The sequence below is a fragment of the Astatotilapia calliptera genome, chromosome 4 (assembly GCF_900246225.1).
Source record: "Astatotilapia calliptera chromosome 4, fAstCal1.2, whole genome shotgun sequence".
NCBI lineage: Eukaryota > Metazoa > Chordata > Actinopteri > Cichliformes > Cichlidae > Astatotilapia > Astatotilapia calliptera.
The window spans coordinates 20,280,640-20,298,860 of record NC_039305.1 but is presented as its reverse complement, the minus strand read 5'-3'; the positions used below and the strand labels follow the sequence as shown (position 1 = coordinate 20,298,860).

At 41.6% G+C, this 18,221-nt stretch overlaps 2 protein-coding genes across 4 annotated transcripts; one reads left to right on the top strand and one right to left on the bottom strand.

Moving 5' to 3' along the window:
- Positions 1–1,065: 1,065 nt before the first annotated feature.
- nudt9 (nudix (nucleoside diphosphate linked moiety X)-type motif 9) lies at positions 1,066–5,356 on the bottom strand. The gene is made up of 8 exons (XM_026165400.1): positions 5,174–5,356; positions 4,465–4,740; positions 4,263–4,349; positions 3,993–4,079; positions 3,668–3,779; positions 3,351–3,497; positions 3,151–3,235; positions 1,066–2,244 (listed from the first exon to the last, which is right to left on the bottom strand). Exons 1-8 carry the CDS (start codon positions 5,269–5,271, stop codon positions 2,099–2,101), a joined length of 1,038 nt encoding a protein of 345 aa, XP_026021185.1. The 5' UTR covers positions 5,272–5,356; the 3' UTR covers positions 1,066–2,098.
- A 52-nt stretch (positions 5,357–5,408) lies between these two features.
- On the top strand, positions 5,409–17,105 carry mapk3 (mitogen-activated protein kinase 3). 3 transcript variants are annotated; one of them, XM_026165388.1, is made up of 9 exons: positions 5,409–5,434; positions 8,552–8,734; positions 10,556–10,745; positions 12,175–12,291; positions 12,413–12,527; positions 12,614–12,745; positions 14,535–14,644; positions 15,106–15,241; positions 16,584–17,105. In XM_026165388.1, exons 1-8 carry the CDS (start codon positions 5,424–5,426, stop codon positions 15,232–15,234), a joined length of 987 nt encoding a protein of 328 aa, XP_026021173.1. In that variant the 5' UTR covers positions 5,409–5,423; the 3' UTR covers positions 15,235–15,241; positions 16,584–17,105. The 3 variants fall into 3 exon arrangements, with proteins under 3 accessions (XP_026021173.1, XP_026021172.1, XP_026021171.1); XM_026165387.1 differs by lacking the exon at positions 5,409–5,434 and adding an exon at positions 5,545–5,668; XM_026165386.1 differs by lacking the exon at positions 5,409–5,434 and adding an exon at positions 6,953–7,356.
- The last annotated feature ends 1,116 nt before the right edge of the window (positions 17,106–18,221 follow it).

The window sequence follows — 18,221 nt, the reverse complement described above, 5'->3', positions numbered from 1 at the left end:
GGTGGAAAAAGGGATCACTGCGCATACAACATAGAGTGCACACAGCAACACAGTGTGAGGCAAACACATTTAACTTGTTTAATATATGTGGGAATTTATTTTCACATGAATAGAATGCAAAGTACACATGAAACATTGGTGTAGCTCTCAATGGCACAAACAAAAACATATAAGGAAACTGTTTCTGGTGTGACTGTGTGAGCTGAAACCAGCTGACGTTGCTCACACAGTAACTACTTTATAATGGTGCATATTTAATGAGGAAACCCATACAATTGAACTCACGATTTCACAACAATGTACATTTTTAAGTTATGCAGACAAACATTTGAAAAATAATAATAATTTTAATCAGTGCAAGTTTCATAAGTAAACCCCTGTTAATTTTCACATTACACCTTATATTAAAAAAATACTTTACAGAACCTGTAAAGCTTTAAGACGAGCAATTAATGATACCAATAATTAAAGTGTTTGTGCAGAATTTTACTGCCAAAAAGCTGTCATCCAGCCCATAATTTTAGGGCTATAGTGCATCATATGCTTACTGAAGTGAAATTTAAACAGCAGAATTGGCCCTTACATGGGTGACATTGTGGTCGGAGAGCAAATAAAATAGTTTTATAGGATTTGTGGTGCCTCCTGGAACTCTTGGGGCCCTAATTTGATTAAGGTTAATGCTTGATAAGCCCAACTGATGTCCTCACCAGTTTAGTCACGGTCAGGCCTGACAATACCTTGTAAAATAAGGGAGGAGCGCTTTCGCAGATCATTCATCCCAACAGCAGTTAGACTCTATAACTCCTCAATCACGATGTCATAAGTCACTGGACACTGTGAACATCCACGGTCACCACTTCATGCATAATGGACCTTCCATGACCTTCCAAGCTATATAGTTTATGTCTTCCATATTTCCAACTATATCCATAATCACATACTGTGTATGCTACCATTGTATATAGTGTATTATCTTACTTTTTTTCATTGATTGTACTTAATTGTATTTTTGTATTTCCTTCATATATCTGTACCTGAGCTGAGGTAACGCAAAAATTTCCCCGTTGTGGGATCAATAAAGTCTTATCTTATCTTATCTTATCTTATCTGGAAAATCAATCTGAAGACAAAGCAGCTGCCACTCCTAACGGGATTTTATAAATAATTATTTTTGGTTGTTGAGAATAGAGGACATGAGTGCCAAAAAGAATGAGCTAAATAGATGAATAAATAATTATTGACATTTGTCATTAATTATTTGAAATTGAAAATAATAAACTTATTACAAAATAATCATTCAAAATAGAGTTTCATTTAAAACATGTAATAAAAACAATTAACGCATTTCCAATTTGAACCCATTATTGACATAATTAATTATGTATTTATTCGATTCATTTTGGGACCCTCCATTCTGCAGTACCTTTAAATAACAGAGGTGTTAGTGTTTGTCTCACACAGATTTCAAGATCTTTCATGCATAATTCATCACTGCCTCCCTGAGAAGTATCCCGACCTGTGAGATGACACGTTTTGATGTGTACATTTGGAAAGGCAGCCTGCTGATTGCAAAATGCTGTTTTACATCCACCGTCTGTTGCCACTCGAAACCATGTCTGCTCCTGCGCATCACCATCATCATATCCTTTTCACATGTAAAGATCAAAGCCAGATTCCACTTCTTTATTCTGATTTCTCCCCTTCCATTAATTTAGTAGTACTGTTATGTTCGGGAGATCATTGTGTTTGGTTAATGTGATACTTGTTAGCATTGAATACATTAGCATAATCTGTGCTTCCTCTTGTTCTTACAGGCTTATTTTTACTATCTTGGAAGCAGTCAGTCAAAGGGTTTAATCTAAATGTACAATAGTTCTCTTTTAGTATATCAAACAGCATGCTATCTCTTTTAAACTGCAGAGTACATCTTTGGGAGTTTTAATATAAATTAATATGTGTTAGGGTTTTGTACATCAATCAGTGTAAGTAGGCTCACATAAAATGCCATGCTACTTCAGTTGATGAGCCCTCTCACCACACCAAGGGGCTGTAAGGCTTTTAAGTTTCCTTCTCTCTTAAAGCATTCATTCGTTTTTGGCTACCAGTGCGCTTTCCTCTCTTTGGCAACAATCTCCAGGAAATGGGAGTGGTTCGCATAAAGGGGGAAAGATGAGTCAAGGTCAACCCACTGGACCTGTCCGGCGTCATCACCAGCTTCCAGTGGCAGCTCGCTCACGCTGTTACCTGATGTAAAAACAAAGAGATTTGTTTGGTATGATCTTTTCTTGTGTTTACATATGAACACAAAGCTGGTAACACACAACGAAGATGGAAACCACCTCAAGAAGACTTCAGCGATCCTACTTTACAAACATGTACAGATAGAAATGGAGGCTACAGTGCTGACTGATCATCACTGTTGAAGTTCAGGGTCTGACTGTCTGACTGCTGGGCTGGGGTCAGCATTCACTCAATTTTAACATAACTCTGGCTTTTTCACTAGCTTAGCATCAGCATGATGTATGTGCAGATTCTTGCAACTTTACCAACATCCTCTTGTCCTTTTGTGCAATAAAAACAAAACTAAACTCCATAACTTCACTCCTCAAATAATGTGAGTAATAATAAATGAAAATTAAATATAATTACTGAATTTAATGGAGTAACACGTTCTTTAATTGTTGTATTACTGAAAAATCTAATGTCATTGTAGTTTTAAGTAACATATTACACCCAACACTGGGCGCCACCAACTACCAAGTCTTAAATCCAATCTGGAAGTGCTTTAAAACCTCCATTTCTTTTTTTCTAATATACAGCAGGGGGCGACTCAAAAAGACGTTTTAGGTTGTTTTAGGTCTTTGCGCCACATTGTGACTGACAGGTTGATACTTTTTGAATATGCAGTGTGTGAGGGTCAGGAAACCAAGACAGTGACCGCCAAAATCTTGAGGATGAATCTTCAAAACACGACTTAACGAACCAATGTGTGACATTAAAAGTGGCCACATTCATCTTTTATATACAGTATTACGGTCCAGTGTTTTATATTCATATACATTCATCAACTTTTTTAAAACGCTAGAAAAATGCTGACAAGCAGAGGTGAAAGAAAAAAGAAGGAATAGCATTCCTCATAATTAATGATACCTAAGTCATCGTGAAAGTTGACAGCAACCGTCTCCATCCAGGAATTGTCAGTGTTTCTGGGATCATCGACATAGCCCTTATAGACCTGAAGGAGAAAGATCACAAGCTGTCAGCTCTCAGAGAAAAAGCCTGATAGTTGACCTGACAGACCCACCTGGTGATTCAAATATGGCAGCAAACACATAAGCCACTTTACGAACCATAAATCCTGACGATTTGAAGAGATTGGTGATGCGCTGATGGATTTCCGCTCTCTCTGCTGGGGAACTCGAGAGCGAGTTCAATGCTTCTTCTGAGAACTCCCGCTGCAGTGTGAGAGAAACCTGCTCGCCTGGATCTACCATGCCCTGCAAAAACAACAACAGGACTATAACTTCTTACATATCTCCAAACCCCTCCCTTCCACGACAATGAAATCTTGTTTTTGCTGCCCTACAGCATTTTTGTAGACACCATATGGCAAGCAAGAATGGCGGGACGCCCCTGTATAGACAGAAGAAACATAAAAAACACTTACCCCAGGAATGGCCCACTCCCCACAGTCCTTCCTCTTGATAGACACAAACTGCAGAACAGGCTTTTGGGAGACTGAGTGGTGAATCTTTGCCCCTTTGACATCTACCTTCCATCTGTCAGATGGTGAAATGTGCATAAATGCAACCGGTTGTCTTTGAATTCATCGACTTTTAGCTATGATATGAAACTGTTTCAGTTGAAGTCAGCTTTCAGATGGATATCAAATTACTTGGCACTAATGTGCACTGAGATTTCCACTTTTAAATTATTCATGCGCGGTATGTGAGTGTGGATAATTGCACTGTGTAAAGCAAAAGAATAGGTACCTGGTGACTATTGGATCTGCTGCATGGTTGGGTCCCCATCGTCCTAGCAACCCTCTGCCTGCCAACCCTGTGCGTCCACAAGGATTTCTATGGGAGTAAAATTTTTTATATGGAGTTTTGAGACTTGTAAGCAATGCCTTTAACAATAACAGCTAATGAAACAGCTCTGCAGTGTGAAAGGTTTGCTAACACTGCAGTTACCAGGGCAAATTCTACTAAACTGGATGTTTTATTAAATATCGGAAAAACCATCTTAGAGGTATAACTTACAGCGGTTTTCCATTTTCCACTTTATAGCTTCCCTCAAAGCTCGTCCTGTCCACAGCACCATCCACAGTGTTAAACTTTGGAGAGGCGCTACAAAACAAGTGTAGAAAAAAAATCTATAATGCTTCATAGATCAGATTACATTACTCGCATGGCGCTACCAGAATGTACTTGATAAGCATTAAAGGTGCTATTTGTTGCTCACCCAATATCAGGATCCGCCCAGGCTGGGTTATTTAAAACTGAAGGGGCCGTGTAGCTGACTGGATTATACTCGGGCCACTTCTGAGTCCAGTCCACCTTGTCATCAGGCACAGACAAGCGCTTGATATTGGACCCTGGATACTGTGGGCATCTGGACTTTACATGAGGCCCTACTGAAGATGGCATGGTCGAGTGCCGGCGGCAGTAACTAGTGTTGTCAGCGCTGATGGTTTTACTGGTTGGGAAGGGGTAAGAAGAAGGGCAGGAAATAGCAGGCCTAAAGGAGAGAGAAGATAATGTAAGTACTCCACATGCACTCCTTTCTCTCCACATTATGAAAATGCCATTGCCCCTCAATGATGACAAGAAATATCTTCTGTCACACGCACATAGATTAAAGGAGTAGGCCGTTAATCAGTGCAGGGCAGCGGGATTACAGCTGCTGTTACACAGCTGCTTCTGCCGTGTTGAAATCTGTACAGTGATCATTCTGTATAGCTGATCTTCAGTGGTCATGTCTATAATCTCGTGCATATTAACATCTATTTTGATATCCATTGTGAATAAATTGGATTGTGCATATAACCCAAGCCACTGTACAGTACTAAAATTACCTGGTGAGCACTATTCAGTCAGACTTTATATTTCCCTATGCTTATTAGCTTGATAGCTTCAAGGTAAAGGCTTATAAGTAATGTTCCCGTCCATACCTTACTCCGGAGGTCCAGACGGTATGCGGGAGTCCGAGAAGAGTAAACGCTAAACGAATCGGTCCGACCAAGTGTCGCCGCAGGGGTAAATGTATCATTCCTCCAATCAATCAGTAGCCTAGAAAGTACAACACAACGGAAACCAGGAAGTGCAACGCCCTGCAAGGTGACGTCCGCAAAGGGGTGCGCCTACGACGGTGGCGCTCGTTTCCATAGTGATCGGCCGTTTAAAGTTTATTTAAAAAAAAAGATGACCGACAGGTAAATGAATGTCCTGTATTTGACACGTATAGCTTAGTGCAACATAAAAAAATAAATGAAAATAGTGTTGTTGTTTTTTAATGTTTTGATCGATATCTGCATAATGTGCAAACGTTTGTAAGCTTTTAGAAAACATTTCCGTGTAAGTGTCGGTAAATTGTTAAAAACGCGGAAAGAGAAAAATTAGAGAAGGGAGTCAGTTTGACCAAACAACAACCTGATGACCTTCTCTGGGTGAGCACTTGGTGACAGTGAGTAGGGAAAATTCGCTTTCAACAGAAAGAAACCTCCTGTAGAGTCAGGCTCGGGGAGGACCAGATCGACCGGGTGGTGAAGGGAAAGAGAAGAGAACCAACACAGCCAAGGTTTAATAATCACTGATGAGTAAATTCAATAGCACAATGCAGCTTAGCGTAACTAAGGGGTGGTTCAGGGTCACGTGATCCAGCTCTATAAGTTTTAACAAAAAGGAAGGCTTTTAGGTCTAATTTTGGAAGTAGATATGGTGTCTGTCTCCCAAATCCAAATTGGGTCCTGGTTCCACAGAAGAGAGAATCCTGGGGCTCTGCCTCCTATTCTACTTGTAAATACTCTTGGAACCACAATTAAGCCTAGGGTCTGCAAGCAAAGTGCTCTGTTAGGATAATGTGGTCCTATGCACGATATGATGGGGCCTGACTATATAAGTGGTTGTATGTGAGTAGACGAGTTTTAAATTCAATTCTGGATTTAACCGGGGGCCAATGAAGAGCAGCAACTCCATGGGAGAAATATGATCTCTTTTCCCCATCTCAGTTAGTACTCTCACTGCAGCAACAGTACTTGAAAGAGACATATGTTTATGATAGATAGATAGATAGATAGATAGATAGATAGATAGATAGATAGATAGATAGATAGATAGATAGATAGATAGATAGATAGATAGATTGATTATTTTATGCTGTATTTTATTATTATTATTATTATTATTATTATTATTATTCTGGTGTATATGGAAGAAGAAACATCCTGACACTAACACTTGTATATGTTTAAATGATGTTTGATATTTACCAACAGTAGTTGCCAGCTATATACTGGTAGTATTATTGCTGTTGTAATGTATAAATAATAATGTGATGCCTTATGTAATAAACCTGACATACAATAAAGTCTGTGTACATGTAAACAAAAAAGCCTCTCCTGTGACATTATCCTGCCACGGCGTGTTCAAACCACCATTTAAAACTATTTTTATTGTTCTAAAATATTTAATATACAAAAAAACAAAACAAGCCAAAGTTCAAATTCATCAGAAACTATTTAATTTGTTTTCCATAACAGCCAGCATGCAACATATTTCGGCACGCCCACTCGCGGCTGCTGCAAGTTTAATTCTTGTATGGCCGCTTGTTTTGCCTCACTACAGCAGCGGAGTAGGCGGTGCCTGTCGTTTGGAGCCAAATGACACGCTGCCGCCCAACGGAACCATCCTTTTAATTAAATCTAACGCAACTCTTGCACGCGCATTTACGCTGACTGCTGAGACCAAATCCCCGCTCGCGCACGAAATCCATTTACGCTCCAGTAGTAGAGGGCCCAGTTGCTGCGCCCCGTCAGTCACACAGTCCGCACGATTAAAGCCTCAGACGGCCGTTAAAGAGCAGCTGAAAGCGGCGGCGGGGCCTAGTGACACTCCCTGACAGTCTCGGAGCGGTTTGGAGAGGAAGAATGGCGGATACAAGCAGCACTGCGGCGGTCGCGGCCGAAGCCTCCGACAGCGCTGCTGTCGCTGCTGCTGCGCCTGTTGCGCCCGATGCACCGCCCGTAGCTCCGGTGCCCAGGACTCCAGCCGAGTCCGTGAAAGGACAGATTTTTGACGTGGGCCCCCGCTATACGAACCTGTCGTACATCGGGGAGGGTGCTTACGGAATGGTGTGGTGAGTAGTAGCGCTTGTCATCTCTTGTCGGGCTACCGTAGCGCGAAGCGAACGCGCTAGCTAACATAATGTGTTTATTAGCAAACACTGTGAGCCAGCTCGCTTTAGCGGCTGTATTCTACAAGCGGGGTCGAGTTAATGTGTGTTCAGTCACGATGATTGGCACTTAAGACACTGTTGAACCTCTTGAGCAGCCTAGCTTTACGGTGACTCGGGTTAGCCGAACAGCCACAGGCGTGGCTATGAGCTTTACAGGAAACAAGATTTGGGGAGTGTTTGCGCAGGACGTAGTTTGCTACTGCAATCAGATCTTCTTCTGCAGGCGGCGTTTGACCGCAGAGGAAAGTTGGTTATCGCTGTAGCCACGTCCGGAACCAGCCTCAAAATCGCTCCGATCTCTGTTTTAATTCTGACAGAGCTGCTGCGGAGGATGCGAGTGACATTTGTGAGCCTTGCCGAGGCCTCTCCCTCGTGTTATCGACGTATGAGAGCTGCACCTTTTCGTGTGGACGTGTCCAACCATGTTAGATGCGTTTGATTATCAGTGTCATGTCGCTGCGTTCACAGCTCGGCCTCATGAACAATCAGATGGCACAGCAGCGAGATGGATGTTGGGCCCACACATCCCACCTCAGCAGGGCGCACACACCGTGCGGCTCTCTGCCAGCTCTGATAGCATAGTGCTATATTGTTTGTGCCATCGTGGTCACGTGACTTTGCTGCTGCTTTCCCTGTTTGTAAACATTGACAGCAATAACTGTTTGGCACACTGACAGCGATCCAAGTGGTCTTGGAGTGTCTGTTAAACATGCGAAAGCTCCAAAACTTACATACATCCTCGCAATATTTCAGTGTGTTGTGCAACCCAAGAATGATCTTTCACTTAGTGTTCCTGATAAAGATGAGTGTCTTTTTTTTAATGCAAAACTCACCACAAGAAAGAAACCATCCTCACCTTTTTTTCCAGCCCTGCCTGCTCCTCATGCATCCTACATCTCCATCGTGCTGACACTGCGCCCACACTCCGGCCTACAGCTACAGTGCTTCTCAACATATTACAGCCAAAAAAAAGCCCCATTGCTTGTTGTTAGTAGTGACAGTTTGAAGCACCCTTATGGAGCTCAGTGTCAGCCCAGTTTGTAATACCGTATCTATGCAGTGTGTAATCTGACCCCTGTCCTGTGCCTCTTCCCAGCTCTGCTCTGGACAACTTGACAAACCAGCGCGTAGCCATCAAGAAAATCAGCCCATTCGAGCACCAGACGTACTGCCAGCGCACGCTGAGGGAAATCAAGATCCTGCTGCGTTTCCACCATGAGAACATCATCGGCATCAACGACATCATCAGGGCACAGCAGCTCGACAACATGAGGGATGTGTATCCTGCTTTTTCCATTCCATTATGGTTAAAAAAATCAAGCAGGCAGTCACACTGAGATTGAGATGTTACTAAAGGAGAGACAAGAACATGGTTACATTAAAACTGTCTCAAGAGTCCATAAACTCTAAACAGAGTTTAATACCTGAAGCAAGTTCTGCGAGGTTGTTGTTGTTTCAGGGAATATGTGAGATCAAATTTTTACTGTGAAGGAAGTGAGCCATCTTTAAGATGCTGAGAACAATGACTAATATGAAATTTGCGAGTTTATTATGCAAACGCACTGTAGCACACTATTCTTTACTGGATTTAGCCAATGAAGAAGTCATGCAGCATCATGATGGTACAGATGCTGAAGTCAACTGCAGGTTTGTGTGTTTAAAAAGACAAAGTAGGGCTGTTTGATTACAGATGTTTTTGGGGGGTGGGGCTCAAGTACAGGTTTAGCCCTCACCTGTAACATTTGTGACTCTCGCAGAACTTCAACCACCTCTGGTTTTTCTCTCTAAGCTTGTGGCTCGGATAAGTCAGCTGTGACTGCACAGTTATTAAAATTGTGTGGCTTGTGGTGAATTTAGACCAGACGAGCAAACACAAATTATTAATCCATCTTTTACTTGCTCTGTGTGTGCATAGAGTTAAAGTCAGTAGGATGGGTTAAGAAAGGAAACCTGGAAACATTAATGCTGTGGCTGGTAGAGATCAATCAAATCTATAATATCAGATTTGCTTCACAGAGCGAAACATTTTCATCAAATGGCCTCGAGAGTCAGTCATTTGACCACTTTACTCAAACGGCTTGAGCTGCTGAATCATTGCTAAGATCTCTGTTATTCAGCCACATTGGGCAGTAGCGAGCATCCTCGGAACTCGGCACTGACTGAGAACAGTTGTATTGTCTTCTGAGAAACGGAAAGGAAATGCATGAGTCGCATTTTTTGTGTATCCTGTTGTTTTATCTGCTTGGTTTGCTTTACTTAGTCACGTAGTGTTTATATGAACTCGTGAAAACTTGACTGAGTTTGCTAAGGATAATCAAATCTGTCCGCTGATGGCATCATCATTTAGTTACTACTTTCTGTGTGTAGCTCAGCTGGTTAGTGCACCGTGCACTGTGGGCCTCTTAACCCTTTAACAAGTGTCATTCAGCCTAAGTGGACTTATTTTGGACTCAGGAACCATTTAAATGTTCTCTAAAATGGTCGTGTAGTCACAGTAATATTAAGCACTTGTCATAAAAATCTAGTTTGAACTATTTTTCTGTCTGTGTTCAGATAGCAAATGGTTTGTGTCACAATGATGCAGCGAATATTGCTGTAAAACTCGTCTTCTTTTCTTTCCAAAACAATTTTTGTCTTTATCACAAACTGTAACAGTTGTGATCATTTAGGAGCGTTTTTTAAATCAACCAGGACTGTGCGCACATCTACCTTTCAGACTTTCCTCTATAAACCTACTGTTAATACTTGCAATACTTGCTGATCTGGATCTAGAACAGTTGAATGATTGAAATATGTATTTATGCAGTGCTGCAAAAGGATACCGAAGTATAATGGATATTCTAAATTTGGTAAAGCCACCTGTAGGCTCTTTTGGGCTATGTACACTCCTGCTAGAGTCTGTAGTCATTTAGGTTTTCTGTTGTTTGATTTGCACAACAAAATGACTCCTGACCTGAAAGGTTTACGAAAAAGGCTTCAGCCGATTTTCACTGGATTTGAACCATATTTAGCTGCAGAAAGCATCCACGAAGTGTTCCTATCCTCCAGCATCAGTAGATACTAGCTGTTGTTGTCCTCCTTGACCCGTGCATCCTTCTAGCTACATTGTGCAGACCCTGATGGAGACCGACCTGTACAAGCTACTGAAGAGCCAAAGGCTAAGCAACGACCACGTCTGCTACTTCCTCTACCAGATCCTGCGAGGCCTCAAGTACATTCACTCCGCCAACGTGCTGCACCGGGATCTCAAGCCCTCCAACCTGCTCATCAACACCACCTGCGACCTCAAGGTTAGCTCACATGTGCATGCCGCAATCACCATTTAAAACGACAACAATTTATTTATTTTTTTTCCCTCCCCTTGGTGTGGGATAGTGGATTTTACATACTTGATACAGCATATGAAGGCTCTGAGTGTAAATCTGGTCATTTGACATTTATGTGCTGCAAAGTCAGTGTTATATGGCATTTAGGCCATTTATTTCCATGTAATTAAACATAAAAGTAGCATTGTGGGCAACAGCGGTTACATCAGCCAGCTCTCAAGAAGATTAAAAAAAAAACTTCGAAGGAATGTTTGAAGGCTCTGCCAGGAAAACCAGGTTGCTACTGTTTTAATGATACAGTCTTTGGGCCTTGTAATGTATGCTGTATTTAGAGCTTAATTGACGGCTGTGTCGCTTCCCAGCTGCAGTGTGGTTTTGCTCCATCCTGGCCACGGCTTCGGACCACATCCGGGTGTTTTATTTTGAAAACTGACCAGATGCCCAAGGCCATTCTTCTCTCTTACTTTCCTTCCTGCTCAATCGGCTCTGTGCGGTGTGATGCGGCGCTTGTCAGAAATAGACCGGGCACATATTTTTAGCTAAGCAGAGAACATCTACCTGGAAGCTTCTGAAACGCACCGCAGCACATCTGATGAGAATGACAAGTGTTCACCTCAGCTGGCTTCAGTCAAATTTTGCACTTTCAATGAATTTTAGTATGAAATGACTAGGCTCTCTAGCTCATGCTTCTTATTTTATGGCTGAAAACGATCCTAAAAACACCTCTCATGGTGTCTAAAGTAAGTAAGGATGCAACCACACAGTGTAAACGGTGTTTCTGCGAGTGTATTGGGAATTACAGATAAATGATAGGAATATCTTATCTTTTAAGGAATCATAAAGATTTTGTAAGAAAGTGCATAAAAAGTGATGAAAAATAATTAAAAAAAAAAAACAAAACAGTAAAACTTGAATACAAGGCAAACAAAATCTCATCTCCAATCTTTTTTTTGTTGTTGTTGTTGTTATTTTGAGCCATTTGTTTCAATGTTGCACAGCCTTAGAGTAGTCCGGGTGAACTATGAACCTTCAGCCATCAATCCCTGGATTAGTTGGATCATGTGGGAGGAGTAAGGAACAAAGGCAGCTCGTGTTGCTGTGGTTTTCTGAAGCCTTCCCTTCCAGAGGAATAAATGCATCTAAACGAATGTTCCTGCAGCTATATACTGGATCTGTTTCCCAACAATGTTACTTACTGTACGTTTCCATATAACAAGACCAAAATCATTTAAAATAACTGTGTTGCATGCATATTAAACAGAGAAGAAAACTACATCTAAATCTAAAATAACTTTCTGAACATGCTTCACTACTTTCAGACACTCTGGAGTTTTGTTCTGGGCCAGCTGGCAGACTGCTGTTTTTGACCTCTGACCCTCTGTGTTGTTGTCAGATCTGTGACTTTGGCCTGGCGCGGATAGCCGACCCAGAGCACGACCACACTGGTTTTTTGACTGAGTATGTGGCTACTCGTTGGTACAGGGCTCCAGAAATCATGCTCAACTCCAAGGTAAGACTGTGGGTAACTGATGAGGGTTTTTTTTTTTTTTTTTCCTTTTTAATTTATTTAGTTTTCGATAAATAAAAGATAAAAATCACAGTTGGGCTAAGTGCGTGTGTTTGTGTCTCAGGGCTACTCAAAGTCCATTGACATCTGGTCGGTGGGCTGCATCCTGGCTGAGATGTTGTCCAACAAACCCATCTTCCCTGGGAAACACTACTTGGACCAACTCAACCACATACTGGGTGAGACATACTTCTCTCTTATTTCCACATTAGAGATCAGTGATGTTAATGAGCAGCTGTCTTGAGTCTCCTTGTGTTTTTTACAGGCATTCTTGGCTCTCCATCTCAAGAAGATCTGAACTGCATCATTAACTTGAAGGCGAGGAACTACTTGCAGTCCCTGCCTGAAAAACCCAAGATCCCGTGGGAAAAGCTGTTCTACAAGGCAGACCCTAAAGGTACTGTGGCATGGTTTATTTGCAGTCCTGAATACTAGCAAGGAGTGGACATTTATATACTTCAGCATTGCTAAAGATGCAGTGTTTCACTGACTTTATCAAGACGTTACCCAACAGAAATGTACAAGAAAGCGTACTTTCTTTATGACACTAAGTCATGCTCGATTAGGCCCATGTGAGAATATAACTGGTAATTTCCCCATGATTTCACAGCTGCTGAGTTTTCTTCTCTGGATATAGTTTTGATTATCAAATGAGCTAAGGTTCCCCACAGTTTTTACTGATCTAGAAAAAAAATCTTAAAATAGTAATCAGTTGTTTTTTATGCCGCCTCAGGCAGCCTCCTCACCTAACTGTGTTTTCATTGGTGCGAGTGCATCTAGGGCAGACTATTTCCTGAGCCCTGTACTTCAAATCAAGTTCAGCATAGCCAGGTTGTCTTTCTATTATCTGATTAACTTATGTCTGCTACTAGGTCGATGCCTAATTTATGATCTTGCGCAAACTGTTTTGTTTGCATATGGATTGAGAGAGAGAGAGGGGGCGGGGGGGGTTTGCACCCACCATAAGTGTGCTCCAACATCCCAGCTGCACGTAGCTGGTCGGGGAAGACCTATGTGTTAGTCGAATGCTGATTGTTTGACAAGAGGGTTGTCGAGGCATGGGATAAGCGTAGAGAAATCATCAAAAATCATAAAATGCAGCATGGAAAGCACTGTGCAGTGGAAACATTTCATTGTTTGTAACACTGTTTCACTTCAGTTTTTTGTGGGTTAGAACTTCTCTCTTCCCCTTGGCTGGCTGTTGTACCAGCAGCACCAGTAAGAATAACCCTCAGGCCTGTTCTACCACATATTTTGTATGCTGCCTCCACTGACAGCAGATGTTCTCTACAGGTAGATGGGCAGCCCACGCACTACCAGCAAACTGCCAACTTGCTGCCGCCACTGAACTAAAATTTCAGTTTCAACCGACATGCGTATCCAAGTTAACCCCGGAGTTTTCCATGCACCTTCAGATGAAGAGGGTGGTGCTGAATTTTTACAAACCGAGATAAAACTGTTCCATAGGAAAAGAGGTTGAAGACACGACAAATAAATTAATGTTTAAAATAAGGTTTTGTTTGTTATTATCGTTTCAGCTGCACATTCTGTCACGTTTAAGTGTCCGAAAACAAGGCAGACTCCAACGCGATTGATGTGGTTTATTTGCAGTCTTGGCGTATACAAATACAAACAGGTGTTCTGTTTTAGGATCCTATATTAATGCTCATAAAACACTAAAATAGTTAATTGTTTGCAGCCAGTCAGGAGAAAGTTGCCTCTAAGGTACACACTTTATTAGGGCACAGGGGTGTGACCTCACTTCAACAGATGTCTATGTAAATGAGATCAGCTGTAAATCAGGATTGCTGTGAGCAACAGAGATTTCCTGTTAGCGACCAATTAGCAAACAGCAGCATCAGGAAATGATTCACATGATAAAAACCTGCACCAACGCCTTTAAATAAGCTGTGATATATTGGATAGAGAAATTGCCATATTATTATAATGCATTTGTCTCAACTAATATTTAAAAAATGGCTCATTTTGTGTGTTTGTGTGTTCTGAGTGAGTGGCAGGATTTAAGAAACTGTTGGAAACTGAAACGCATCAAACTTCTGGAAATGTTTCACGTGATGTTTGCTCGGGTCATCAGTTATCGGGTGAAAATTAAAGAAAAGCTGTAGGTTATATTTTTGCATAACCTGGCGAGTGAACTAACTAAGCTCCTTGTGACTTTAATGCAGCTCTCGATCTGCTGGGCCGCATGTTGACCTTTAACCCCATCAAGCGCATCACCGTCGAGGAGGCCCTGGCTCACCCTTACCTGGAGCAGTACTACGATCCTTCAGATGAGGTAAAATACAATCTTTGTTATGTGCAAAATGCACAAAGTGTTAAATTTGTGTGGTAAAGAGTTTTACACAACATACAAGCTACATAAGGAAGCTGGGTTTAGCCATTTTTCTACCGTAAGCTAAGATTTGATTTGATTTGCAGCTATATTGGACTGTGCTGTGAAGCCTCTTAGCAGTGTTTGGATTAAGTATTAAGTTTCCTCTCAGGTTGTGTAACTATAAGAGATTCAGTGCAGTAAACACATGTTCATTGTACTGTAGACTTTATTTTACCTGTGAGATTACTGCTGCTTTGTGTAAGTGTAATAATCGTGGTTATGGTGTGTGGTGTCGCAACAGTGTGAAACTCATGCAAGCCACCACCACACTGCGCTTCTCACTTTGCAAATGCAGAGCAGCGTTTTCACGAAATGACTCTTAACATTCTGCTGCTGTCTGTGCGTGTGTGTGAAACGTGCAGCCTGTCGCAGAGGAGCCCTTCACTTTCACCATGGAACTGGACGACCTTCCCAAAGAGAGGCTGAAGGAGCTGATCTTTGAGGAAACGGCCCGTTTCCAGGACAACTACCAGCCGCCGGTTCGCTCTTGAGACACAGGTACACAAAAAAGGCTGCTTTCTTTGCACCCAAACTCAAAGCAGCAACACAAGGTTAAAAACACAAAGTATATTATGGAAGAAGACACACACTTTTCCCCACATTAGCTAGATTTAGTACTTTTTCATAACACCTCTACATTAAGTTCTTTTGGAAATCTTTCTTCCTCACCTCATTGGACTACACAGCTACAGCTTGAGCTACTCTTTCTAGTTTGAAGTCTTTTCTGCATTATTTGAGGCTAAAATCAGTGGGGGTTTTGGTATTGCTTGAGCTAATCTCGCACCATCTTAGTGATGATTACAAACATGCCTTGCATTGAGAAATCCTTTCAGATCAGGCTGAGATAAGCCAAAGAAAATCAGGAAAGTGAGATTTTTCAGATCTAGTCAACAAGCTGTAAGAGCTCTGGATAGATTTAGTTGTGGTGTGCATCCACTAGATGTCAGTGGAGTCAAGTGCTGCTCATGCAGACACTTAGACAAGCCACAGCCTAGAGTGCAAACTTGTTACAGATCTAAAAAACTACAGTAAATGTACAGAAGCAGTTTGCTTCCAGATTGGGGGATTTTGGTATACATTGACAGGACCTCACAAAGTAGTTGCTGATTTGTCGGCTGCACATCCATGATGTGAATCTCCCGTTTGATGAAGATTTAACTTTGAGTACAGTTTGAGGTTTTTGACATTGTGCGTTACAGTATCACCACAAGCCTCAACTATGATATGAGGCAAGAAGGATCTGTGCTTTCATGTAGTTTACCTTAAATTCTTACCCTACCAAATGTCACAGCTGAACTGAAAACTGTTGTTGTTTTTTTGTTTTTTAAGCCTCAGGTTCCTCTTCTTACCAGGAAATTAAAGAGACGCTCTTCTGCATATCCGTCTTGTAAGGCGTGGTTACTTGAGTTACTGTTGCCTTCCAATCAATTTGAAGCAGTCTGGCTATTCTCCTCCGACATCAATAAGGGATATTCACCCAGAAAACTGCCGCTCATTAGACATTTTCTCTCTTTCAGACCATTCTCTGTAAACTTTAGAGATTGTTTTGTGGGAAAATCCCAGTAGCTCAGCCCTTACCTGCTGTCATGTGATTTGATGGGTAGATATTTGTGTTAATAAGCAGATGTACCTAACAACAAAGTGGCCGGTGAGTGCAAGTGTCCACTGAAAAACGTCTTTCCTTGACCGTTTTATTCTACATATTAGGTCACATTTGGTTTCAGCTGCACTACGTCCTGCATGCAATCGGTGGTCAAATGTTACTTGGCAGGATTCTAATAATAGGATTAAATGATGTCATTATTAAAGTCTTCTGTTTCTTTTTCTTTTTTTTCTTTAGTCCTGAGGAGTGACAAAGAAGCGCAGAGGCTCGGAACAACTTGCTAAAAATAAAAGAAAAACGCATCATCAAGAAACCAACAAAAAGATAAAACCAAGAAATACAAGCATTAAATTGCTAATCTTTCCATTTCTACTGCAAAGAGAGAGCTAAGTTTAAATTTGATTTCTGTGCTTGGGTGGGATGGTAGGGTCTGTCGTACTGTTTTAGTTCTTTTTTTCTTTCTTTCTCCATTTTTATGCCTCATCTACAGCAACACGCTGTCCCTTTCCTCCTCATCAAACCTTTTCTTTCATGTCGCTAACCTGTCTGAGCTTCTCCTGTTTCTCCTCTTTGTGTAGCCTCCTCTCATGTATACACACGTACTACTGTATTAACCAACACCATAACTTTCTTGTCATGATCCATGTAAATTACGACCTTGTAAAACTGAGGGCTAAAAGAACGGGGTATGTTAAATCGGGTGTGTATGTACATACAAAAAAAACTTGTTTTTTCTTTTCTTTTTTTAATTGTGCTTGTTGCAGTTTTTGTTTGTACAACATTGTTTAAGGGTTGTTGTTTTTTTTTCTTTTTTCTGAACACTTGATTTTGAAACAAACCGATGTTTTTACTGGCATGTTGGCAGGATTTCATTTGTTATCGGTCTTTTTCTTATAAAAGTGTATGATGTTCATATGAATGCATGCATTCCTGAAAACTTACCAAAGTGGCCGAGACATGCAAGGGACTTGGCTGGCGAGCAACATGGGAATAATAAAAGAGCAGGCAGACTTTTCCCTCCTTCTTATATGTGGACAGTCGGTTGTATCCAGGAGGCCGTGCATGACTTGGGCTAAAAGCATAAAAATAGTTTCTCTTATTATGTGTTTGTGCAGTCATAGCGTTCATACTAACGCCCATGGTGCTTTGTGCTGGGTCAAAAACGCCCAAATTATCGCCACTCTAGGAGAACTGCACGTAAACCATCAGCCTAACTGAGTTGAAACGTTTTCCTTTATTAAATGTAAAACGGTGGGGTCGCTGAACACGCTCTCAGTCTTATTTTCTGTAACCATTTTGGTGAACATGCATCCTAGAAAATGGGGTCTGGTTTTGTTTGACCCGGGGTGCCTGTCATTGAGGCCTAACTGCGAGCAAAGACTCAAATCTAGCCACCCGTTAATACAGAGTGGGATCTCCTCACCTTAAGCCACCGGGGAGACGAGAGCAAGCTCATTAAAATTCCTACTAGGAAACTAGTAAAACCTGCTTTTGGTTAATGTGAGAGCTGATTGCACGTGGCAATGACTACCTGTTTTTGGGTTTCTGTTTTTTACGACTCCTGTTGAAACCAATTGTCGGCTCAGCGCACAGCCAAGCACCCATCATCGCTCTATGGTTGTGCTGTATATATTATATTTCCAGTTACTCCTTACTGGGTTGTTTTTTGTGTGTGTTTTTTGGGGGGGGCTGTGTGTAATTTTCCCAGCTTCCTTTTCTGGTTTCTCCAGAGTGTTTTCCCTTAGCTATGTCCTTGCATCTGTTTGGTGTCTGCTCCCTCCTGTCTTTGCTCTGGATGTGACTGTATTAACCGTTGTTTGGTAGATCACATACCTGAGAACAGTATAGGATGTCCCTCCCCCTCCAGAAACAGAC

Bases quoted from the DNA above. Each gene is read 5' to 3' on its own strand.
- nudt9 (XM_026165400.1), bottom strand. From the start codon at position 5,271: ATGATACATTTACCCCTGCGGCGACACTTGGTCGGACCGATTCGTTTA. The intron at 4,350-4,464 runs GTGAGCAACAAA...CTTGTTTTGTAG, and splicing joins TGGGCGGATCCTGATATTGG to CGCCTCTCCAAAGTTTAACA. The intron at 3,498-3,667 runs GTAAGTGTTTTT...TTGTTTTTGCAG, and splicing joins GGGAGTGGGCCATTCCTGGG to GGCATGGTAGATCCAGGCGA.
- mapk3 (XM_026165386.1), top strand. From the start codon at position 7,148: ATGGCGGATACAAGCAGCACTGCGGCGGTCGCGGCCGAAGCCTCCGAC. The intron at 12,528-12,613 runs GTGAGACATACT...TGTTTTTTACAG, and splicing joins CCAACTCAACCACATACTGG to GCATTCTTGGCTCTCCATCT. The intron at 12,746-14,534 runs GTACTGTGGCAT...ACTTTAATGCAG, and splicing joins CTACAAGGCAGACCCTAAAG to CTCTCGATCTGCTGGGCCGC.